Source organism: Cervus elaphus, chromosome 14 (assembly GCF_910594005.1).
Source record: "Cervus elaphus chromosome 14, mCerEla1.1, whole genome shotgun sequence".
NCBI classification, from domain to species: Eukaryota; Metazoa; Chordata; class Mammalia; order Artiodactyla; family Cervidae; genus Cervus; species Cervus elaphus.
The window spans coordinates 34,567,142-34,593,158 of record NC_057828.1 but is presented as its reverse complement, the minus strand read 5'-3'; the positions used below and the strand labels follow the sequence as shown (position 1 = coordinate 34,593,158).

At 43.3% G+C, this 26,017-nt stretch overlaps 1 protein-coding gene across 1 annotated transcript; it reads left to right on the top strand.

Moving 5' to 3' along the window:
* Positions 1-753: 753 nt before the first annotated feature.
* Positions 754-25,298, top strand: C14H1orf100 (chromosome 14 C1orf100 homolog). The gene is given in 5 exon segments (XM_043924341.1): positions 754-809; positions 9,563-9,658; positions 14,566-14,738; positions 25,182-25,263; positions 25,265-25,298. Coding segments are annotated over 5 exon segments (441 nt in total).
* Positions 25,299-26,017: the final 719 nt, after the last annotated feature.

Below are 26,017 nucleotides of genomic sequence, written 5' to 3'. Positions count from 1 at the left end.
CATTTTCATCTTCCAAATCTCACTCAATTACCTCTGATTCGAGGATCCTAACTCATTTCCAGAACTCTAGTCATGAGGGCATGTGGAAGATGCAGTGCTTAGCCTACAAGCAAGTGCAGTAGGAAGATACCTCAAGAAGAGTGAGAAAGGAGGCTACGTCCCCAACTCACACAGTACTTTTTACTCTTAAAGAAAAGCATGCCTCTGTATATTGGCTTATGCTTTCCATTTCTTTTTGCTTCTTTTAGAGTTTATTTCCTGGGGCTTCCCAGGTGGCTCAGTGGTAAAGAATCTGCCTGCCAATGCAGAAGATACAGGTTTGGTCCCTGATCCAGAAAGATCCCAAGTGCTGCAGGGCAACTAAGCCCAAGTGCCACAACTACTGAGCCTGTGTTCTAGAGTCTAGAAGTCACAACTATTGAGCCCACGTGCCGCAACTAATGAAGCTCAAGCATCCACGAGCCCGTGCTCAGCACCTAGAGAAGCCACCACAATGAGAAGCCCGCGCAGCACAATGAAGAGTAGCCCCTGCTCACCACAACTGCAGAGAGCCAGAAATAAATAAATAGATCAATAAATAAATTTTTTTAAAAAAAGAGTCTATTTCCTTCCCTAAATAGTCTAGCAGAAGCTATGAATGGTCCTTCTACTTTCAAGACAGACTTTGTAGTACTAGGTAGTCATGCCTGGGAAATGTATATAAACTTGCAATAAGAAACTTCATTTTAATTTTTTTTCAGAATCTTATCCATCATGACTGCCATCCGGCTATGAGAATTTATTGACCGCCGCCCAGCAATCCCACCCAGGTAATGGTCTTCCAAATGAAGACACCTCCAGAGCTGCAGCACGGAAGACAGGCTCCTGGGAGACTAGAATTATTCACTCTGCTGCTTGCTCCCTGATTTAGAGACAACTGCTGCCAGAGGTTCTACTGAAGTTTCTTTGGGTTTACAAAAAGTTGTTTTTTTTAAAAAAATCCTACATTTATGGCAGCATCCAAGCAAACTGACAACTCCAAATTTTAGTACTTAGTTATTTTCCACAATGTTTAGTCATCAAAGATATGTCCTTTTGCTTCCAGAAATCACTGAAGGAGGAAGGGAAGGATGCTTTGTTCTTAAAAAGATGTTCTTTCTCTAAAAAAAAGTCCTATTTTAGAGAAAGTATAGTGCCTACCCTTCCCTCCCTGAAACGCACATGCGGAGGAAGCAGGGTGGAGAGAAAGGGGTGGGTTCCAGAATTACTTGATTTCTGCCTCCCCACATGCCCTTGGCTTTCCGTGTGTGTATTTGAGATTTTTGCCCACCACTGTTGGGCCTATTTAATTGTGGTCTCATCTCCTGGGGAAAATGGAGACAATCCTCCAATGGCTGCTGCCGCCTGGAGCTAAATGGAACCAAGTCAGGATCACTGGACCTGACCTAAGGCAGCCCATGGGGAGCTGGAGGGTTGGGGTGAAACACAGAGCCAAAGGCGCCAGGCCACGGACGTCCTCGGGCTGGGCTGCATTCAGCTCTCTCGGGCTCATCCATCAGAGGCACACTGTGCCTGCACCAGACTGGGGCCCCCACTCGCCAGCTGAGTGCTCCCCGTGGGGCAGGTCTTTGTCTATTTTCTGTCTCTCCTGCCTTGCAACATAGTGGACCAGTCCATCAGCAGGTTCCTCAATTCTGCCTCTAGGATGTGTCTCCATTGGAGTGTTTTTCTTCATTTCCACTGCCACAACCTGGTCCAGACCACCATTGCCTCTCCCCTGTTCACCTACAACAACGGCCACTCTGGTCCTCCTCCAATCCATTCTCCAGAGAGAACCCCACAAAACATAAACAGGATCAGAGCCTTCCATTGCATAAAACTGTGCAATCTGAGACCTTTCTTGTCATCCAGTGGTTGAGAACCCACCTTCCAATGCAACGGACACAGATTTTATCCCTGGTCAGAGAACTAGGATCCCACATGCTGCGGGACAACTAAGTCAGAACTCCACAACTAGGGATCCTAAGTGTCACAACAAAGACCTAGCACAGTCAAAAAATAAAAAACCAAACCCTGCAATTATTGGATTTTGCATGAAGCCTCAACACTTGCCAGGGCCTGCAGAGCCCTACACAAACAGACCCTGCTGATCTCTCCAACCTCCTCTTAGCTCCAGCCCCGTGATCTTTCTTCTGTTCCTTCAGTAGGCCCGCACTCTTTCATGTCTCAGGGTTTTGGGACATGTTCCTTTCCCCTACATCATTGCCTTCTCGACTCTCTGCTATTCTTTTTACTTGGTTCAACCAGCCCCCTTTCACTCAGCATGTCTCCACTGTTATCAGGTGCTCAGTGAGCAGAAGATGGTGCCATCCTGGCTGGGGGAGGTGTCCTCCTTCCACCTACCTCATCACCTCTGTCAGTTCTCTCTCTCACACCTTTTTTGATTTCCTGTATGACTCCAATCATAACTTTCAATTATTTTCTGTTTCTTTATTTCCTATCTAGATCACCCACTGGAATAATAGTTAACCCTTTAACAGTCCTTAATATGTGGCAGGCACTGTTCTAAGTATATATTAACTCATTTAATCTTCACAGTGACTGGGAGGAAATTGAGTCAAGGAGTGGTTAAGTGACTGTCCTCAGATTCCACAGTAGTGAACTAGCAGAAGTAGCATTTGAACCTGCTGGTCTGAAGCCAACATCGGTACTCTAGGTCACTGCCCTTGGCATCTCTGGGTCAGCCCCAGGGCGGGGCTTGTTTCATAGGCCACTCTGCCTAGCAGACTGCCACACTTTTTAGGACCTCTGCGTACCTTTGTTGGAAAACTGAAAATGAATGAATCAATGAGAAAAACTCATTCCAGCATGTGTTTGAGGTTTGGCTTCCTGGTGATTGACAGTATTGACAGAAGGTCTGCCCTCTGCTACTCCTCTCTGTAAGCATTTACCCAATTAATTCATCCTTAAATGCCTAACCCTTGGGCTATAGCAGGGAAAACCGAATTACAAACCAGTAGGGGCACCTCATTAAGTGATTTACAAGTACTAGTGACCACACAAAATTCTCGTAAAAGAATTACATTAGATACAAATTATATTAGCCTTGTCACTCAGGGGCAGGACTGAGTATTGTGTTGACTTGTGGGGCCTAAGATGCTCCTGGAAAGATTACTTAGGTTGGATTAAACTCACTGTGGTGTGCAAAAGACAAAGAATTTGTGTTGGACTTAAAGGAACTTTAAAAACATTGACTGACGCAATCTCTGAGACATCAAGGGGCAGCTGTGAAGGTCAGATCATCCTGCCTCAAATGATATACAGCAACACCTATGAGATACTTCAGTCACCAAGGACGTTCACACTTATCTTGTTGATTCTCATGTAGTCATTAATGGAGATAGCATCACCCCCACTTTTTATTTTTATAATTTTTTAAAAATTTCATTTGCCTATTTATTTATTATTGGCTGTGCTGGGGTTTTGTTGCTATGCAGGCTTTTCTCTTTGCTCATTGCAGTGCCCAGACTTCTCATTACCATGGCTTGTTTTGTTGTAGAGCATGGGCTCTAGGGCACGCGGGCTCAGGAGTTGTGATTCCTGGGCTCTAGAGCACAGGCTCACTAGTTGTAGCTCGCTTAGTTGCTCTGCAGCATGTGGAATCTTTCCAGATCAGGGACCACACCTGTGCTTCCTGCATTGGCAGATAGATTCTTTACGACTAAGCCACCAGGGAAGCCCTCCCCACCCCATTTTATTGATGAGAAAACTGAGGCTCCCTCTTCCTTGAGATTTGTGAAGCCAGTAGAGTCTGAGGAGTGAAAGCATGAGGATGTGGGCATGGTGGTCTCCCACCTTCTGTACTTATCAGCTCCTGTCCTTAGTAAGAGACACATTCCCCCTGAGCCTTTGTTTCCTGACTGGTGCAGCACTTACCCCCACTCTACATGACTGGGCCTGAGGAGGGTTTTCCTTACCTGATTATGAACTCTTAGGTGGAAAGACAGTGTTTCTCCTCACTGTAGCCCTGGCATCTAGCACACTTCAGAGCCTGCAGTAAGCACTTGTTTTCCTGAACCGAAAGCAGCCTCCAGTTTCACTGCGGGGTCTACTTCTCTTCCTATTGCTTTGGTACAGGACATCCACTTCCTGTCTGCCCACAGTGAATCACAGAGTTCACACAAAAGTAACGCTGAACTCTTCTCAAGAAGTCATCGCACAAACAGAGATGACTCTGGATGCGACATGGAGTTCAGAGAACTGGGTTTGACTCAAGCCTCTGGCATTTATCAGCTGGGTGTTATTTAGAAAGCCCACTTAACCTCTGTGAGCCTTGGTCTCCTTTTCTGTAACAGGGTGTTAACAGTGTTTACCTAGCAACATGACTGTGAGAGCTAGATGAGATCATCTCTGCGAAGCTTTGTAATGATGAGGCCCAGCACAGACATAGGGCTGCACCATCACAGTGGCCCGGGCTACCTCAGGCCCCAGAGGGATCCTCCCCTTTGGGTGTTGAATTTTGCCTGCGGGGAAGCCCAGATCCTGCTCTGGTTGCATTCACCCTCCCAGGGAACGGGTTTGCTCTTGTCTAGACTGAATGTGTTACCTCAAAGAGCCACGCTGTCAGGCACTGGTAAATACTGTCCCTGGACTCCTACTCCCACCCAGGGAGGAGAAAAGGCCTTTCTACAGCTGACTCAAGAATCTCACAAGCCAAGTCAATAAAGTGGGTCTGAGCAGAGTCCAGGGCAGGGCTCCCAGACCAGGTCTGGAGGCCAGCCCTGCTTTCCTACTCATTAATCGATGTTTTCCTCACACCCAGCCCCTCCTTGGGAGAGGCCGGGTACTGTGCAGCCTCTGGGGGCACTAACTGCCGGGCCAGGCCAGGCGTTATCTCTTAGGAGATAAAAATTCTCTTCCAAACCACTGACATGTTACCCCCTTCATCTAGAGCTTTCTCCTCTTAGAGGTGAAAATCACGGGGGGGATCTTGGAAAGTCTACCCAAAGAGTTGGAATAAAAGCATACCACACCTTCATTCCTCAAATGACCACAACCCCACCCAGCCTTGCCTCCAACACCCACCTGCTTACACACTTTCCTACTCTCTCCACTTCAAAAGCTACCCGGAGAGGGACTTCCCTGGGGGTCTGGTGGTTAAGACTCTCCGCTTCCACTGCAGGGGCTGCAGGTGGGATCCCTGGTCAGGGTACTGAGATCCCATATGCTGCGTGTTGCAACCAAAATAAAAAAAATTAAAAAAATAAAAATTAAAAAGCTACTCAGGGAGACTCCCGAGGGACTTGGGGTGGGCACGTTACCTAGTGCTGGTGAGGGGCTTCTCCAGTCTCAGATGGCTTTTACAGACCATTTCTAGGAGCAGTGCTTAGGCTGCTCACCCAGACTCATGCCCAGGAGGAACCCAGAGTCAAAACACAGCCTAGTGCAAATGGTGTAGCAACCGTGAGAAATCAGTGTTGTTCTGAACTCCAGCTGGATGCTTCACAGAGCCTCCAGTGAGGTGATCTTCCCAAGGTGGGGCTTGGAAACCGGACAGGCACCTAAGAAAGCTATATCTCCCATTCCCGTGCCCTCAAGAATGTCATTGTTCCCTATCATTGTGCCAGTTCTTCTTTCCTCTTACGACCTAATCCCCTGCTGTTATTTACCTTTCAGGGCTCAGTCATATTATCCCAGCCACTGGGCAGGCCCAGACAGACTGTGGTTTTTCTGAAAATCAGAGCTCCCTGAGGTCCTGTTTGCACAGACAGGCAGACCCGCCCTGCTGACAGCACTTGCCTTTTGCACCAGCTAGACAGCAAAGTCCCCACTGGCCCTCACACACTCCACTCTGATCACAACTCTGTCCAAGAGTTGGGTTCTATCATTCCCTCACCTGGAATCTCTTCCCTCTCCTACTGCCTTGCTCAAACCCTAGACAGCCCTCCCTCTTTTCTACCCCACTGACCCTTTATTCAGATCATGATTTCAGCACATAAAGAGCACGATGAAGACAAGGATTGCTTTTGAGTCAGCTTTGTATCTGCAGAGCCTAGTAGTGTGCAGGGCACATTGTTGTCATTATTCAGTCACCTAGTCGTGTCCGACTCTTTGCAACCCCATGGACTGTAGCACGCCAGGCCTCTCTGCCCTCACCATCTCCCAAAGTTTGTCCAAGTTCATGTCCACTGCACGGTGATGCCATCCAGCCATCTCATCCTCTGACACCTTCTTCTCCTTCTGCCCTCAATCTTTCCCAGCATCAGGGACTTTTCCAATGTGTCAGTTGTTTGCATCAGATGACCAAAATACTGGAGCTCCAGCTTCAGCATCAGTCTTTCCAACGAGCATTCAGGGTTGATTTCCCTTAAGACTGACTGGTTCGATCTCCTTGCTATCCAAGGGACTCTCCAGAGTCTTCTCCAGCACTATAGTTCTAAGGCATCAATTCTTTGGTGCTCTGCCTTCTTTACCATCCTGCTTTTAAAACCATCCGTGACCACTGAGAAGACCATACCTTGATTATACAGACCTTTGTTAGCAGAGTTATGTCTCTGCTTTTCAACATACTGTCTAGGTTTGTCATGGCTTTCCTGCCAAGAATCATTCGTCTTCTGATTTCATGGCTGCAGTCACCATCCACAGTGATTTTATAGCCCAAGAAGAGGGTATCTGTCACTACTTTCACCTGTATTTGCCATGAAGTAATGGGGCCGGATGCCATGGTTTTAGTTTTTTTAATATTTAGTTTTAAGCCAGCTCTTTCACTCTCCTCCTTCACCGTCATCAAGAGGCTCTTTTGTGTCTATTTGCCTTCTGCCGTTGGAGTGGTATCATCCACATATCTGAGGTTGTTGATGTTCCTCTCGCCTATCTTGACTCCAGCTTGTAACTCATCCAGGCCAGCATTTTTCATGATGTGCTCAGCATATAGTTGAAACAAACAGGGTGACAGCAGACAGCCCTATCATACTCCTTTCTCAATATTGAACTAATCATTTGTTCCATACAGGGTTCTAACTGTTACTTCTTGGCCCCCATACAGGTTTCTCAGGAGACAGGTAAGATGGTCTTGTATTTCCATCACCTCAAGAGCTTGCCACACTTTATAATGATCCATACAGTCAAAGGTTTTGGCATAGTTGATGAAACAGAGATAGATGTTTTTCTGGAATTCCCTAGCTTTCTCTATGATTCAGTAAATGTTGACAATTTGATCTCTGGTTCCTCTTTCTAAGCCCAGCTTGGACATCTGGAAGTTTTTGGTTCGCATAATGCTGAAGCCTAGAATGCAAGATTTTAAGCACAACCTTACTAGCATGGGAGATGAGTGCAATTGTGTGATGGTTAGCACATTTTTTAGTACCACCCTTCTTGGGAACTGGGTTTAGGATTGACCTTTTCCAATCCTGTGGCCACTACTGGGTCTTCCAGATTTGTTGACATATTGAAGGCAACACCTTGATGGCATCATCCTTTAAGGTTTTGAATAGTTCTTTTGGAATTCCATTGCATCCACTAGATTTATTAACACTAGTACCTAAGGCCCACTTGACTTTGCTCTCCAGAAAGTCTGGCTATGGGTGACTGACCACACCATTGTAGTAATGCGGTTCATTAGGATCTTTTTTTTGTACAGTTCTTCCATGTATTCTTTCCATCTCTTCTTGATCTCTTCAGCATCTACTAGGTCTCTACCATTTCTGGGCGAAATGTTCCCTTGATATCTCCAGTTTTCCTGAAGAGATCTCTAGTCTTTCCCCTTTTACTGTTTTCTTCTAGTTTTATGCACTGTTCATTGAAGAAGGCCTTCTTGTCTCTCTGTGCTGTTCTTTGGAAAGGTGTGTTTAGTTGGATATACCTTTCCTTTTTTTCCTTGCTTTTTGCATCTCTTCTTTCTTCAGGTATTTGTAAAGCCTCCTCAGATAACCACTTTGCCTTCTTGCTTTTCTTTTTCTTTGGGATGGTTTTGTTCACTGTAGGATACATTATGCATAGTTAATAAATTCTGGTCAAACTGTAGGCACAGCTTAAGTTTCCATTCATCATTCAGCAAGTACTTGATGAGCTACTCCATGCAAAACTATGTAGTACCTTTTACTAACTCTTCTTGAATTCTTATGGCACCTACTGAGTAAGAACGTATGGAAGGTCCCCAAAGACCCCACATACCACAAACTCTACAGTCATCATCTCAAGAAGGGTCACTTTCCTGCACTCTGTCTCCTGGTGAATGGCAGCCTGTTTCCCAACATCTGAAGCCTTGTCTTGTGCTGAAGCCTTGGTGTGCTCCTTCTTTTTCATCCTCAACCCTCTCTCCTAGCAGTCATCTTAGGCCTCTCCTCCCCAAGTGAACTTTCCACCACAGAGTTCAAAGCTTCCCTACGTCCCACATACATTGCTATGATTACCTCCTGATCAGTCCTTATACTTCTAGTCAGATTGTCTTCAGATTTGTTTTCCACATTGCCACCAGCAGAAACTCTCTTCAACAAAAATTGCATTCATCATGGATTTTCTTTAAAATCCTACGATTCCCTATTACCTGTATCAATGGTTCTGTTTTTCAGATGACACACTCCATTGGTTTATAATAAATATTTTGTAATGTCCCTGCTACTCTCCTGAAATAAAATCTGTAAATAACATAATACAACTACATATAATTATGCTGTAGGGCTTCTCTGGTGGCTTAATGGTGAAGAATCCACTTGCCAATGCAGGAGACACGGATTTGATCCCTGGGTTGGGAAGATTCTCTGGAGGAAAAAATGGGAACCCACTCCAGTATTCTTGCCTGGGAAATCCCATGGACAGAGGAGCCTGGTGAGCTACAGTCCATGGGGTCAAAAAAGAGTTGGATACAACTTAGTGACTAAACAACAACAACATTAAGCTATAACGATCATCTAAAAGAAAAGTAATTAATTATAAAGAAGATGTATTTCAAAATGTAAGATCTGGGCACCATGAGCCCTCGGCTCCTCCCGACACTGCTGTGTTTCAGCTATACACACCCAGCTCATCTCACGCCCCAGAAGACTTCCCCCTACTCTCGACCTTACTCACTTATGCTTGTGTTTCCAAACATCCTCACAGCCCAACCCACCCAGGCAAGGCTGGAACCCCTCCTCCAGGCTTGCAAGTAACTTGTGCTTTGACCTTTATAGTGCTTCTTCATTTTTAGCCCCTATATATTTAATTATTAGAGTTTCTTTTTAAACACTATGAAAGTTCATAAAAATATCAAAAGTAGAAAAAAATAGTTTAAAGAATCTCCATTTATCCATTTCCATCTTTCAGTAAATATCAACATTTGCTCCACTGGCTTTATATATTCCCTTATTTTTTTCTTGATATTTTGAAACTAATACCTGACAAGTCAAATATTTCTTTATGAATCCTGAAAAATGGATAACAAAAGACACCCCTATCAAGAGATTCCAAGGGTTTTAGGACCTTTGTGCCAGGAACTGAGGATAGAGACTGAATATATTTTGTACTATACCACAGCTGGTTTTCCTCTGTAAAGAGCTAGTCATATTAACTCCTTTTCTCTCATTCTCCTTCCTGTCCCCACTAGTATATTCATTGTTCACCAAGGAAAAGATCTCCGTGGTTATTACACTGGGCAGCTGGCAAGACTCCATTATGATTATAGTGTGAAGAGATCTCCCAGGTAAGACACTTTCCTAAATCGTAATATACAAAAATTTCACTAAAGTTAGACTAATAAATGAAAAGCTTGGAATCACAATTTGCGATGATAATAATAAAAATAATAATTATTGTTTAATGGATACAAAAATTTGGAAGGAAATACACGCAAACTGTTGACACTGGCTTTTCATGAATAATGAGATTATTGATATTTGTGTTTCATTTTTTATCTTTTTCTCTATTTTCCAGATTTTCTATGATGAACATATACTACTTTTATAATTAACAATAAATATAAAATTATTTAAATCATCAAAGGAATGTAAGAAATATCATTAGTTTAACATTTTAACTCAAATAACTTAATCTTCCTGACACTCATTTTCCTTCTCAATAAAATCACAAATTTGGCCTAACCAGTTTCTGCCTTTTTGCAGTGATTTTAACAGAAAGGGGAAAAAAGCAGGCACTTCAGTGCTATTTTCTAGTTTTGGGAGGCTGTTCAGTTCAGTTCAGTTCAGTCGTTCAGTCGTGTCCGACTCTTTGCGACCCCATGAACCACAGCACATCAGGCCTCCTTGTCCATCACCAACTTCCAGAGTTTACCCAAACTCATATCCATTGAGTCGGTGATACCATCGAACCATCTCATCCTCTGTCGTCCCCTTCTCTTCCCTCCCGCCTTCAGTCTTTCCCAACATCAGGGTCTTTTCAAATGAGTCAGCTCTTCACATCAGGTGACCAAAGTATTGGAGTTTGACCTTCAACATCAGTCCTTCCACTGAACACTCAGGACTGATCTCCTTTAGGATGGACTGGTTGGATCTCCTTGCAGTCCAAGGGACTCTCAAGAGTCTTCTCCAACACCACAGTTCAAAAGCATCAGTCCTTTGGCACTCAGCATTCTTTATAGTCCAACTCTCACATCCATACATGACTACTGGAAAAACCATAGCCTTGACTAGACGGACCTTTGTTGACAAAGTAATGTCTCTGCTTTTTAATATGCTGTCTAGTTTGGTCATAACTTTCCTTCCAAGGAGTAAGTGCCTTTTAATTTCATGGCTGCAGTCACTATCTGCAGTGATTTTGGAGTCCAGAAAAATAAAGTCAGCCACTGTTTCTACTGTTTCCCCATCTATTTGCCATGAAGTGATGGGACTGGATGGCATGATCTTAGTTTTCTGAATATTGAGCTTTAAGTCAACTTTTTCACTCTCCTATTTGACTTTCATCAAGAGGCCCTTTAGTTCTTCTTCACTTTCTGCCATAAGGGTGGTGTCATCTGCATATCTGAGGTTATTGATATTTCTCCCGGCAATCTTGATTCCAGCTTGTGCTTCTTCCAGCCCAGCGTTTCTCATGATGTACTCTGTATGTAAGTTAAACAAGCAGGGTGACAATATACAGCCTTGACATACTCCTTTTCCTATTTGGAACCAGTCTGTTGTTCCATGTCCAGTTCTAACTGTTGCTTCCTGACCTGCATACAGATTTCTCAAGAGGCAGGTCAGGTGGTCTGATATTCCCATGTCTTTCAGAATTTTCCACCGTTTATTGTGATCCACACAGTCAAAGGCTTTGGCATAGTCAATAAAGCAGAAATAGATGTTTTTCTGGAGCTCTCTTGCTTTTTCCATGATCCAGTTAGAAACATCAATCTGAGTAACTTATGAAATGTTTGATTTTAGGCAGTTTTCATCCATTCTGAATATCAATTGGCTTACCTATTAAATAAAATAATTGATGTAAAATTCCAGAACATAGTAAGCACTTAAAATACAATAGCTATTATTTTGAGTTCATCATCATAGTGTATTTTAGAAACTTCTTTTCTTTTCTTAATTGCCTTTGACATAGTCAACTCCTGATTATTCTTCAAGTAAAGAAAAGGAAGCCATAGCAACGACAAAGTAGCACACAGACTAAACTTAATAGATGACCAAACTGGAAGTAGCTTTAGCTTTTTAAAATTCTGATTCAACTTGATAAATAAGATGTAGCCAGAGACACGACATGTCTTGCCTGACATGTAGCTGGTTGGTGTAAAAGCTGAGTTGTGAATTGATCCACACTTTCTGATTCCCAGTTCAAGGTTCTTTGTTCTAACTCAAATACATTCTTATATCAAAATCTTGTTAGGAGAATGATCTCTGCCAGAGGATAAACAAGGAAGGAAACTACTGAAACCCTCTTCCATAAGCCAGCTCCACGTGTGTCCCGTGGACTCTGACCGTTCCCTTGGCTCCAATATCTGCCCCTCCTCCAACCACAGGATGCTCACGCAAAGGGAACCTTGACTCTGACAAGACTTGAGCCTGCCTAAGATTAGTCTTAGGGGAAAAACTCAGTCAATGTTTTGTCAACCAACGACTTTATTAAACTTCTGGCTAAGAATAAGGAAACGACAAGCAAAAACAAAACAAACAAACAAGACAGGAAATCATGCAATTATTAGGACCAGGCCTAACTTCTTGTCTTTATACTCATAACTTAAACAGACAGATGCCTATGGCTTACCTTCCCCAGATATATTCTCCCACCAATGTGATATTTTCAGAATTAGAGTCCCCCTTTTGAGTAAAAGTCTTGTCTCCAGAACACCATCAGTATTCTTGAAAGTGGAGATGATTCTGGTTCCATAGAAACATCCAGGGCAAAGTCAGAACAGCCTGCCAGTCTAGCAGGGGTGGGTGTATGAGCAATCACCAGGATCCGGTTCGGGAGCCATCCATAGCTGTCAGTGGCACAGAAGTGACCAGATGACAGTAACAGGCAGAACACAAACTCACAAGAGACTGACCCATTCATCAGAAAGCAAATGTTTTGCTTGACAGCAGGAAACAAGCTTTCAGAGGAAAAGGAGTGCTCCCACACACCATATAAGGTACCCACTTTCCAAGACCAAGAAACTTTTAAGCACAAAGCAACAGCAAGTCGAGGTGGGAAGGAATTCTTGGTGCTTCTCCACACCTGTCCTCAACAGAACATCTCCCATGCATCCAGCATCGCTCCACTGTCCAGACACAGTTAGAGTCTTGCTCTTTCTTTTCCTGAATTTCAGGCGGAGGCATCCCATTTCTGCTAACAAACTCTTCTCTTTAAAGAAGGCACATCACAATCAAGTTTTACCAAAGTATATAAACATAATGCATTATGATTAAATAGTGTCAGTCACCCATTTCAGTGTGGGAGCACTCCTTTTCCCCCAGGCCCCAAACCTCACCTCTGGCAATCACTATGTTGTTTTCTGATTCTATGAGTTCAGTTTTTTTAGATTCCACATAAAAGTGAGATCATACAGTATTTGTCTTTCTTTGCCTCTTAGCATAATGTCCCCAAGGCTCATCTGTGTTGTCACAAATGGCAGGCTATTAATCTTTTTTAGGCTGAATAGCATTTCATAGTATATACATTTCACACATTTTTTTTCCAACACATTTTTTTTCCATTCACTCATCAATGGACATTTAGATTATTTCAATGTCTTGGCCATCACAAATAATGCTGTAGTGAAGATGGGAGAGCAGATATCTTTTTTGAGATAGTGATTTTGTTTCCTTTGGAAAAACACACAGAAGTGGAATTGCTGGATCACATGGTAGTTCTATTTTTATTTTTTTTGAGGAATCTCCATTCCACTTTCCATAGTAGATGCAACCAATTTACATTCCCATCAACAGTGCATGAGGACTTTTTTTTCCCTCCACATTCTTGCTATTACCTGTCATTTTTAGTCTTTTTGATGATAGCCTTTTTGACAGGTATGAGGTGATATCTTATTGTGGTTTTGATTTGCATTTCCCTAATGATTAGCCATGAAGTTAAAAGATGCTTACTCCTTGGAAGGAAAGTTATGACCAACCTAGATAACATATTAAAAAGCAGAGACATTACTTTGCCAACAAAGGTCCGTCTAGTCAAGGCTATGGTTTTTCCAGTGGTCATGTATGGATGTGAGAGTTGGGCTGTGAAGAGAACTGAGCGCCAAAGAACTGATGCTTTTGAACTGTGGTGTTGGAGAAGACTCTTGAGAGTCCCTTGGACTGCAAGGAGATCCAACCAGTTCATCCTAAAGGAGGTCAGTCCTGGGTGTTCATTGGAAGGACTGATGCTGAAGCTGAAGCTCCGATACTTTGGTCACCTCATGTGAAGAGTTGACTCATTAGAAAGGACCCTGATGCTGGGAAGGATTAGGGGCAGAAGGACAAGGGGACGACAGAGGATGAGATGCCTGGATGGCATCACTGACTCGATGGACATGAGTTTGAGTAAACCCCGGGAGTTGGTGATGGACAGGGAGGCCTGGCATGCTGCGATTCATGGGGTTGCAAAGAGTCGGACACGACTGAGCAACTGAACTGAACTGAACTGAATGATTAGTGATGTTGAGCACCATGATTAAAGCTTTCAACAAATTGGGCATGAAGGGAACATACTTCAACATAATAAATTCCATGTATGACAAGCCCACAGCTCACATTATACTCATCTGGAGGTACAGGAAGATTATAACCAGTTTCAGGCTCATCAAACACCAGTATGCACCATAGCGGTTAGTCTGGTCAAAATAAAGCACTAGTTCCTTGAGGGAACTAAATATGCATAAAAAAATTACATTTCAAAAGGGCACTGGGAAGTAGCCATGCCTGAACAGATCCAGAGGAAGTTTTGATGCAGGTCACCTTCTATGACCTGTGATTAGAAAGGAGGAGGGATGCTAAAGAGAATAGGGGTCTGGAATCCTTAAACCATCTACTGACAAGTTTGCTAGAGCTCGCCTTGGAGTTACAGAGTCTTGTCAATACTATCTTGGTAGCCTCTGGGCCACTTTTAGGGAATGGATTTCAGCTGATGAGAAAAAGAAATGCTTTTCTTCTTTCCTTCTGGGTGAGTATTTAGCAAGCTGTTTCTATTTTCATTTAGACCTCTCATAGACTTGGAAATTCCATCTAAGAAGAAAAGTCAGTATCAGCCTCAATTAGACCAACAAACTCTCATTCATTATATCAATGTTCGAAGACATTCAAAGCCTGCCGAGCCATGGTATAAAGAAACCTCTTACCAAAGAGACTATTCTTTGCCATTTTACAAGATGGGTAAGTCAGATCAAGGGTTCTCACTGTCTGAGAGCAACTTTGCCTGGGCCACATTTGAGCATCTCCTGTGGGCTTGCTGTCTCAGGGAGCCTGTCTGGGACCAGTCACATTGGCAGGGAGGGGTATTCCCTTGTGTCTGGTGCAGGAAGAAGAATTTCGAGAGCTGCCCCTGGACTACATCCTTCTTTCCTAGCTCCTCGTACAGGAGACTTTAAGGCTGAAAATTCACAAATGTCCTTGGTAGAAAGCAGGCTCAAGCCTGACCACTCCTCGGAGCCCCCTTGTCACTCGACAAATTTGTTATTGTGCCTAAACACACTGTTGAGAGGGTCTTCCTCCTTTCATTCTACTTTAAATGGATTTATGACAATTATTTAATATTTGCAGGTATGTTTCAAAAATTCTAAGTTCCCTCTGTAGTATTTCTCCATGCTGCAGCCCGCGTATGAGTGCTGAGGGGCCAAGGCCCCCCCACAGATATGACCCTGGGAAGTACACATAGAAATGACCTTGAACTTGACTGTATTCCTGTAATCACTGACGCTTTGGATTTTAGTCACACCATCGATTGCTCCACTGACAGACTTTCTAAACGAGTGAACCCCAACACTTCTGGGGCTCTTACATGGTGGTGAGCATATATTTGGGCCTTCTAACAGCTCTCTGCAGTAAATACTATTATTTCCCCCTCTTTACAGTGACCAAGTTGCAGAGACAGCCCCAAGTCACAGGAAATAGAAGCAAAACCCAGACCCAGGTCATTTCAGACACAGAATTCAGCCCTAGCCCAAGGTCTGTGCTGGACCTTCAGGCTATTTTACCTCTGTCACAGCTGACCATCACTTGTACTACTATCTATTCAACAGTTTTCTTTAAAATGAGCCACTTTTTTTTATCTTAAAATTAAAAATAACAGAACTAGTAGAAGGATGGTGAGAGGAATGGGATGGGGAATGGGAAGAATCTACCCCTCTTTTTTTCTCCCTGAACAAAGAGCTGCAGCCCGGAGGGAATGCCAGAGCAGGGCTGGGACTCAGTCGCAAGGGGACAGGAAAAAGAGCAATTGGGAAGAGCGGGAACCCAGCAGAGCCAGGCAGATCTCAGGGAGTGGAGCCAGGCATAGGGGTGGTGATGGATGAAGCTGGGATTGGGGCCAGAGAGTGACAGGGCTAGTTGGGATAAGAAGTTGCAAGCAGGCTAATCGGGTTCTTGGAGGTGAGAGAAGTTTGGAGCCTGAGAAGAGAGGGAGCTGAGGGGATAGGGAGGAGGGTGAAGGCTGAGATAGGTCATTGGAGGAGGAAGTATGGAGTGGTAGGAATCAGGGGACCTTAGGAGGGTTATGTTAAAGAAAGTTGGCTTCAGGCAGAAGACACTACCTGGAGCTGAGGTGGAACTGGAAAAAAGAAGGGGTGGTTGGGAAGAACCGGTGGGGCTCCCATCCCTGTAGAAGCAGTCTTTGGAGGCTGACTGAGTGTGAAATTTATTTCCTTTGTATGAGGGAATCTAGGTGACCTCTAGTTTCCAAAGTGATGGTAAACACTTCTTTACCATTTCTCTGCTATAAGGAAGTCTTGTTAGACAGGCACAAGAAGTTTCTCTCTTGCTTATTTTAAAAGGCAATTCCTAATTCTTTCCAAACCTATATAATCAGGTGAATGTTTAGCAAAAAAAACACCCAGGCTAAGTGCCATGGGAGGAGGTAAAAGAAAGTCCAGACTATGATCCAGCCTCAGGAAGCTCACAATCTAACTGGGAAGATGAGGCAATAATGAACCTATCAGAGGTTGCTGCTGCTACTGTTGAGTCGCTAAGTCATATCTGACTCTTTGCAACCCCATGGACTGTAGCCCATCTGGCCTCTCTGTCCATGGAATTTTCCCAGCAAGAAGACTGGGGTGGGTTGCTATTTCCTTCTCCAGGGGATCTTCCTGACCCAGGGATCAAACCTGAGTCTCCTGCATTGGCAGACAGATTCTTTACTACTGAGCCCCCTGGGGAAAAGTACCAAGTAGAGGAGCAGCAGTAGAAAGATGAGATCACTGGGGCCTAGAACAGCCAGGAAAGCAGAATGCACCAGTGGGGAACTAAGCTTCATCTCGATGGATAAGATTTGCAGGTAGAAAAAGAAACAGGGGGACTTACCAGAGGCAGTGGATGAGAAGAAGGGGGAGTTTGTGGGGTGGCGGGGTAGGAGAGCAGGGAGGAACCCCAAGAGGGCCAGGCATGATTGAGCAAGGTAGAACAGAAGTGGGAAGTAAAATGAAGATTGGCAGAGTGGGCGAGAGTGCCTGGAACTGAAGAGGAGCTACAGGAGCCTGGAAAGTTGAATTTGCATAATCAGAGCCGTTATAGGATCAGAGTCAAGGGGGCAACCCAATCAGCTTCAGAGGATGTTAGCTTAGCATCCTCTGTCGGATGGTTAGCTTAGCATCAGTCTGTCGGACTGCTTAGCACGGGCAGGAGAAGATACAGCCAGCAGGTGAGAAGGGTAGCTGGGAGGCGGTGGCAGAACCATGGATGGGGCAGTGCGAGGCAGGGAGCAGAATTCAGGCCTTAGAGTGCTACAGGCCTGGCACATCCCAGCTGTGCGGTGTCGGGCAGGACACTCGACTTTTCTGAACCTTTCTGTCTGTAAAATAGAGATTCAAGGTCCGCATTTTAGGATAACTGCTAAAATTTAAAATATTTGTCATGTGCCCAAGGTGTGCTAAGTGGTTTACTCATATGTGTGTCACACTCACCGTTGTGATGAGTCGGATTGTCCCCACAAAGTAGGTATTTTTACTAATTCTGTTTAGCAGAACAGGAAACAGAGGCTTAGAGACTTAAAAACCTGTTCAGGCAAAGCAGCTGCTAAGTCATCGGTCTAGGTCATGTGCAGAGATGTCACACTCCCAAAACTTGCTCTTAAATTGAACTGAGGAAGTTTCATGGGAAATGGGAAGACTCATATGGCAGAGCCTCAGGAGAGAGAAAAGACAGTACTGAATAAAGAATTCACAGGAGAGCAATTAAAGCTAATTGCACAGCCTCCCACTTGTACTGCAAGATTGTTAAAGCCTCTGATAGAAATATGGAAAATATGGTACTTGAAAGTGTGGCCTAGGGTCATTCCCTGCTTAGTGAGGTTTGAAGCCTGACCGATTCAAGAGATAATTTATGTTGAAGTATTCAGGACTCCGTTGATTACTCATTGAGTGTATGTTAGTTTTCTATTGTGGAGTAACAAACCATTCCAAAACCTAGTAACCTAAAACATCAATAATGATGATTTTTATTAATACCTCTCATCGTTTTGGTGGGTTAGGGTTTGAGAACTGCTCAGGTGGGCAGTTCTTGCTCAGAGTCTCTCTCAATGCAGCAGTCTGTGACAGTGAAAGCTTCATCATCTGAAGGCTCAAAGGGGGCTGGAGGATCCACCCTCAAGGTGGTTCACTCATATAGTTGTCAAGCGTGACGGCTCACGTGGTTATCACAGGCTACTGGGGGATTGGGGTCTTGATTCTTTCCATGCTGAGCATCCTGATGGTGTGACAGTTATCTTCCCCTAGAATGAGTAATTTGAGATGAAGATGGGAACTGCAATGTCTTTTATGGCTTAAACTTGAAGGTCATATTACAGTCAGCCCTGAAGCAGTATGGGAGGGGAGTCGGATCCAAGGGCATGGATACCACCAGAGGCAAGAATCATTGAGATCCATCTTGGAAGCTGGCAGCTGTAAGATGATTCAGTTACTGGTTGAACACCCAGTACAACCTATCTGCTGGGAGTACAGTGATCAGGATAAACAAGACATCTGCTTTCATGGAGCTGACATTCTAATGGGGGATATGGAGCATGAACTAAGTCACTTCAGTCATGTCTGACTCTTTGCTACCCAATGGACTGTAGCTGGCCAGGCTCCTCTGTCCATGGGATTCTCCAGGCAAGAATACTGGAGTGGGTTGCCGTGCCCTCCTCCAGGGGATCGTCCCCTCCTAGGGATCAAACCCATTGCCTGCCACTCAGCAGGCGGCATTTTTGTTTGTTTGTTTTACCACTGGCACCACCTGGAAAGCACATACGGAGCATAAACAAGTCCATTTAAAACGAACTTTAGACTGTAGTCCTGCTGTTAGGGAAGTAAACAGTGATGAATGTAGCCAAGGGAGATTACTTTTAACACTGCAGTCAGGGAATATCTGTATATAATTTTAACTGAGCCCTGGAAAATAACAATGAATCATATAAACAGCAGTAAGTGCTAAAGCCTGAAAGTTGGAAACGGCTTGCATGTTTGAGGAACAGAAATGAGGCCAGTGTAGTTCGGTGGATAGTCAGTGAGGGTGAGAGTGGTAAGTTGCTTGGATTCTATTCTGAGAACAAGAGAAAGACTTGGAATAATTTTGAACAGAGGAGTAGCATATTGTTTGGATTTTTAAAAGATCAGTCTGCCTGCTGTTAGGACACTGGAGAGGAACAAGAGGGAGGGTCTGCAGACCAGTGAGGACATTGTTTAGGAGTTGAGACCAGAGATAATGGTGGCTTGGACCAGCAGGGAAGACAAAGAGGAACAAATGGGTCCTGGAGATATTTTGGAGCTGACATCAGTTGAACTTGGTGATAGATCTGATGTCAAGCATATTTTCATTCATTCCTACATATTCCTTCAGTAACTAATTTGAGAGTATAACTATAGGCCAGTGTGCAAGGTTTTAGTAACACCATGTGAAGCAGAAATAGACCCAAAGTTTCTACATTCAAGGAGCTTCAATGGGGGAACCAGCATAGAGATAAGCATAAAATTTCACTGGCCGTAAGTCTTATGAAGCAGAGTTTATGTGGTGTTATAAGAGCATATAACAGGTCAGAAAAATGATGAGTTGACAGCTGAAAGATGAGCTAAAAGTTAACGAGGGAAGGAATGGGAGAAGAGCTTCACTAGGCGCAGTGTGTACAAAGGCGCTGTGGGAAGAGCATGGCATGGCTGAAGAACTAAAAGATAAATGAGTGTGCTGGAGCCCATAAGTCAAGAAGGATGTGGCTAAAGAGATGACAAGGTCAGGGAGGGCTTGGGGACCTCCTTGGTGGTCCAGTGACTAAAACTCTGCACTCCCATGCAGGGGGCCTGGGTTCAGTCCCTGGTCAAGGAACTAAATCCCACATGATGCAAGTAAGAGTCTGCATGACTCCACTAAAAATCCCACATGCTACAAGGAAGACCGAAGATCTCACTTGCTGCAACTAAGACCCAACGGAGCCAAATAAATATTTTTAAAAAGAAGAAGAAGAAGGAGGGCTTTAAGAGCCATTTTCAGGTTTGGGGCCTCTAGCTTGAGATTACTGGGCAAGTTTTGAAAAGCTTTAAGGGGTTCATGCACAGTCACTTCAGTTGTGTCAAACTCTTTGCCTCCTTGTGGACTGTAGCCCACCATGCTCCTTGTCCATGGGATTCTTCAGAAAGAATACTGGAATGGGTTGCCATTTCCTTCTCCAGGGGATTTTCCTGACCCAGGAATCAAACCTGCATCTCTTATGTCTCCTGCATTGGCAGGCAGTTTCTTTACCACTAGGGCCACCTGGGAAGCCCCCATGTTTTAAGGGGGTGGAGGTGACACAGTTACACTTGCATTTTGAAAAGATTACTCCAACTATGGAGAAGAAAAAGGGACAGGATGGGGAGTAGAGTGGAGCCAAGATGGAATAAGAAGGGTCAGGAGATGATTGCAGGGGTTAGGCTGAAGGTTTTTAACTTCAGCTACATCACTTTTAAAAATCCAGATGCCAAGGATATACCCAATATCAATTAAGTCAGAATCTCCTGGTGGGAGGAAGAAGGTCCCAGGCATGAGTAATTTGTAAAACTCCCCAGATAATTCCTTTGTATAGCCAAGTTGGGAACCAGTGCTTCAGGCCGCTGATGATGGGAGGCAGTGAAACCGGCCAGGGTGCTAGGCCTTCCCCAAGCAATAGAAATTGACTAGAGGCCAGACAAGAAATTCAGGCAAGACTTTTATTGGGGTTCCTGAGCTAGCTGTAGGAGGGAGCAAGAACAAGTAACAGGTTCCCTTGTTCAGTAGATGGTAGAGCTGGTTCCTTTTATGGGATATGAGTAGAGGTATGCTCAGGTATTGGGCTTAGGTGTTTTGCCCACCTCTTTGGTGGTGATGTGTGCAGGGGGGCATGTATAGAGCCAAAGCTCCCAAGACACTCTTTTTGCTTCCAGCTCCTCAAAAGTGGCAGTTGGGATTTTTGCTCTTTTTGTATCTTGTTGTCTATGATTTCCCCCAACTGCCTGCATGCAGTTATTTTTAGTCTTTTCTCATTTCTCTGTATTAATATTTTGTTACTAGAGAAGTTTTTCCAGGTGTAAGCATTATAGCAAAGCAGCAAAGGGTCCCAGGTCCCCAGTCTGCCTAGTAGCAGCACGCAGTGCATGCATCCCTGTGTGCTAAGTCACTTCAGTCGTGTCCGACTCTATGCAACACCATGGACCATAGCCTGCCAGGCTCCTCTATCCACAGGATTCTTCAGCAAGAATACTGGAGTAGGTTGCCACGCTCTCCTTCAGAGAATCTTCCCGACCCAAAGATTGAACCCATGTCTCCTGCATTGACAGGTAGGTTCTTTATCACTAGCACCACCTTAAAGGCAGAGGAGCCAGAAATCAAATTGCCAACATCCGCTGGATCATCGAAAAAGCACACGAGTTCCAGAAAAACACCTATTTCTGCTTTATTGACTAAGCCAAAGGCTTTGACTGTGTGCATCACAATAAACGGTGGGAAATTCTGAAAGAGACGGGAACACCAGACCACCTGACCTGCTTCTTGAGAAATCTGTATGCAGGTCAGGAAGCAACAGTTAGAACTGGACAGAAAACAACAGACTGGTTCCAAATAGGAAAAGGAGTATGTCAAGGCTGTATATTTTCACTGTGCTTATTTAACTTATATGCATCATGAGAAATATTGGGCTAGATGAAGCACAAGCTGAAATCAAGATTGTTGGGAGAAATATCAATTACCTCACATATGCAGATGCTGCTGCTACTAAGTTGCTTCAGTTTTGTCCGACTCTGTGTGACCCCATAGACGGCAGCCCACCAGGCTCCCCTGTCCCTGGGATTCTCCAGGCAAGAACACTGGAGTGGGTTGCCATTTCCTTCTCCAGTGCATGAAAGTGTAAGGTGAAAACTGAAAGTGAAGTCGCTCAGTGGTGTCCGACCCTTAGCGACCCCATGGACAGCAGCCTACCAGACTCCTCCATCCATGGGATTTTCCAGGCAAGAGTACTGGAGTGGGGTGCCATTGCCTTCTCCATATGCAGATGACACCATCCTTAATGGCAGAAAGTGAAGAAGTAAAGAGCCTCTTGATGAAAGTGAAAGAAGAGAGTGAAAAAGTTGGCTTAAAGCTCAATATTCAGAAAACTAAGATCTTGGCATCCGGTTCCATCACTTCATGGCAAATAGATGGTGAAACAGTGGAAACAGTGGCAGGCTTTATTTTGAGGGGCTCCAAAATTACTGCAGATGGCGACTGCAGCCATGAAATTAAGACGCTTACTCCTTGGAAGGAAAGTTATGACCAACCTAGACAGCATATTAAAAAGCAGAGACATTACTTTGCCAACAAAGGTCCATCTAGTCAAGGCTATGGTTTTTCTAGTAGTCACAAATAGATGTGAGAGTTGGACTATAAAGAAAGGTGAGCGCTGAAGAATTGATGCTTTTGAACTGTGGTGTTGGAGAAGACTCTTGAGAGTCCCTTAGACTGCAAGGAAATCCAACCAGCCCATCCTAAAGGAGATCAGTCCTTAGTGTTCATTAGAAGAACTGATGTTGAAACTCAAGCTCCAATACTTTGGCCAAAGAGCTGACTCATTTGTAAAGACCCTGATGCTGGGAAAGATTGAAGGCAGGAGAAGGGGATGACAGAGGATGAGATGGTTGGATGGCATCACCAACTCAATGGACATGAGTTTGCGTAAACTCTGGGAGTTGGTAATGGACAGGGAGGCCCGGTGTGCTGCAGTCCATGGAGTCGCAAAGAGTCGAACACAACTGAGCGACTGAACTGAACTGAACCATCTTACATGGATTTTAGAGATACTTAGGTGGCAATTATTTTATAAACAACTATCAGGCAGGCAAAGGGCTGGTTTGCAAGAGACCTAACAGAGAATTATTATGAAGCTGAGCACTGATTGAATTGAGCTTTTGTTTAATTCAAGAAACTGACTCCTTGAAGGAGTATTTGGGGGAAGGCCTTTCACAGAATAAGAGAAAGTACTATTACAGTGTTTATCAAGGTGTAAGACTGTTTTAAAATCTTATCCATTTGACCAGTCTTTGTCATCAGAGTTTAAGGGCCAAGTTCATGTCTAGATTAGCAATTTGCATTTCATGTTCAGTTCTTACCTCTTATTTGGAAACAGTTGAAGAACAGATTATATACAGACCATGACAGATTATGGTTATTAGCTAAGAAATTCCTCCTCAGTAAAAGTTCTTTCTCAGAACACAGGGGTTCATTTATTTGGGAAATATTTACTAAGCATTGACTATGTGCAAGATACAGTAGAAGAGAAGATTTTGTTCTCAGGGGATCTATAGCCTGGGAGGGTGAGATGGCCCCTCAGATGAAAGTTGCACTTGTTTTATGCACCTTGGTGCCAAATAATTAAAAAACCTCATTCTTCCAAAATAAAGTATATTCTTTTCGTAGCAGTGTGACCCTTAGATTCTGACCTTCAGTTTTCTCACATGCAAAAAGGATAAAAATAGTATCTACCTAATAGAACTGAGATATCCATATAAATAATGTAGCATCGTGCCTGTACATAACATTAAGAAACCTCCAAAACTGTTAGCTATTACTAATAATCAAGGACAAACATGTGCCACAATAAAAGTTTGTTTTTAAAAAAACCTAATACACTGGAATGACATCTTTCACTGGGATTAATTTCTAAAACTAGGGCATAAAGTAGTAATCATATATAATCAAGGTTATCCTTTAAAATTTCTTAATTGCCTAAAGTGATACTATTAAATAATACTAAATTATTAAATCATTTGGAATACATGAGATTCTTCAGCAAGTTGGTTACATTTTCTCTGTGGTTCTCAACTAATTTTTCACTTCATTTTTCAGCAATGAATTTCAAAGCAGTCATCACACACAAATTCACATGAACAATAATTCGACTTTTGTCAAATGATATAGAAATCTAAAAAATCATTTCACAGTTCTTTCCATAGTATTCCCCACCCCCAAATTTGTATAGTATATTTCAGACTTGATAGCACCCACTGTCAGAAGGCATATATATGCACTAAGTGGAATAGCAGGAGAAATCCTCCCAAAATATTGCTGTGTTCTTAAAACATTTACTGTTGAATTTACCTGGTTAAATGTATCTAATTCAACTCCATAATTCTCATAACAAAGATCACTAAGGCTATCAAGTAGGATTCCTAACACTTCTAAACATCATTAATATATTTCCCTGGTATACAATGTAATCCTTAAGGTCAGAGTTATTATTTAATCTAATAGTAAGCTTTGAGAAGTCATATGGTTACCAACTACGGACAGCATCACATTTAGTTAAATCTGATCTTTACAATCTTCCAGACATGGCATTTCCAGCTATATTTCCCGAGTAAATGAAATGTTATTCATTCTTAATATTAAAAATGCTTATTTCTTTAAATGCTGTTGAAGTGCTATGGAAGGTGGAGAGAACAATGAAAAGATTAGGGACTTTGGGGCCTGCTAATTCTGGGTCACATGTGGGCTCCTCCTCTCACAAGTCCTGTAAACTCAGGAAAGTTCATTGATCTCTTTGAGGTAGTGATAGTATCAGTGGGCCTCTGAGGATCTGTGAATTTTAGGGTTAACCCTAAGTAAAACACCTAACACAGGGAATAGCACTATACCTGATAAAGTTTTGTTACACTATCATTGAAACAGTCTAGTCTTTGGTCCACTAGTTGTAGATGCAATGATTGCAGTATCCAACCCAAACTCCTTGAACCCATACCTTTAGGTAAGCAGAAATGCTGGTGATTGTAGACAATATAAAAGATGAGGGCACTCCAATGGGTCTGAATTTAGGGATGGTAACTACATTTTGATACAAACATGATACAAAATGACCTTTTAGGGCTTAAAGGGTGAAGCAGGTATCTAGAATTAGAATGTAAGAATACAAACTTATGCAATTTATTTCATTTTATTTACATTTTGGAATAATCTAATCACACACCTCAATCAGAGATTGAACCACAAAAACAACCTTTTGATTAAGCCCTTTCCCCCCCACATCTTTTAAATATATTCCTTTGTTTTAAACCTTATAAATCACTTTGTTATTGCACACAATTGTTCCTGAAAAGATAGTGTGTTAAAACTGAGTAGTTTTAAAATAAATCATTAATTTCTTTTATTTTCCAGATTGGGCCCGGAAATTAGGCACAGTTTCATCGAATCCTAGACCACTCAATTCACTGCCAGAGCACTACTGTTGTGAAGGGAGGTGGCTTTGAAAGAAAGGCTTTTAAACTAAAGTAACCATGGCATTTTGAACAAAACATTTGGCATTCTTAAGTAGCTCCTTTAGACTAAAATAATGGTTAGCAGAACTACTTTTAAGTGTGTATCCTGATGGCTACAATCCTAAAAATATTTACACATTGCAAATTCTCTTCTACTCATTTGGTCAGTCTAGGGCAGGGAATCAAGATCAGCCTGAAGAGTTTGTCACCTGTTCTTAAGGCCCCACTACCAGTCTTGTTGCTAATGTCGCCAAACCATCTCACATTTAGTCCAGTGGTTACCTGTGGGACCAGTTAAGGAGATAATTGCATCTGTTCAATAACTGCAACACTGTTAGGGGCAAAAAAAAGAGAGAGAGAGAAGAACCTAAAGATATTGCCAAGGAGGAAGATTCCTGGCATCAGAGACCCTGAAAGTGCTTTGGATGCAGAACCCAGTATGGCAGAGGGCTACTGTGAGAGGATTAACGGAAAGTCTCCACACAGAAGAATTAACATCCCTATACTGACAAGAAAGCCTGACAACCAGTCACCAGCTCCCTAGGCAAAACGATAGAGGTTCTCTAAAGAAATGCTCCCAAAGAAAAGAATCTTCATTCTATTCTCTAGGGACTCCCCAAGCATAGTAGTTGGTCCCCTACTCATCACCCCAAAGTAGTCTACCAGTTAATAAACTACCCCCAAGAACAGTTATATACATACATATATATATGTATATATACACACACATGTATT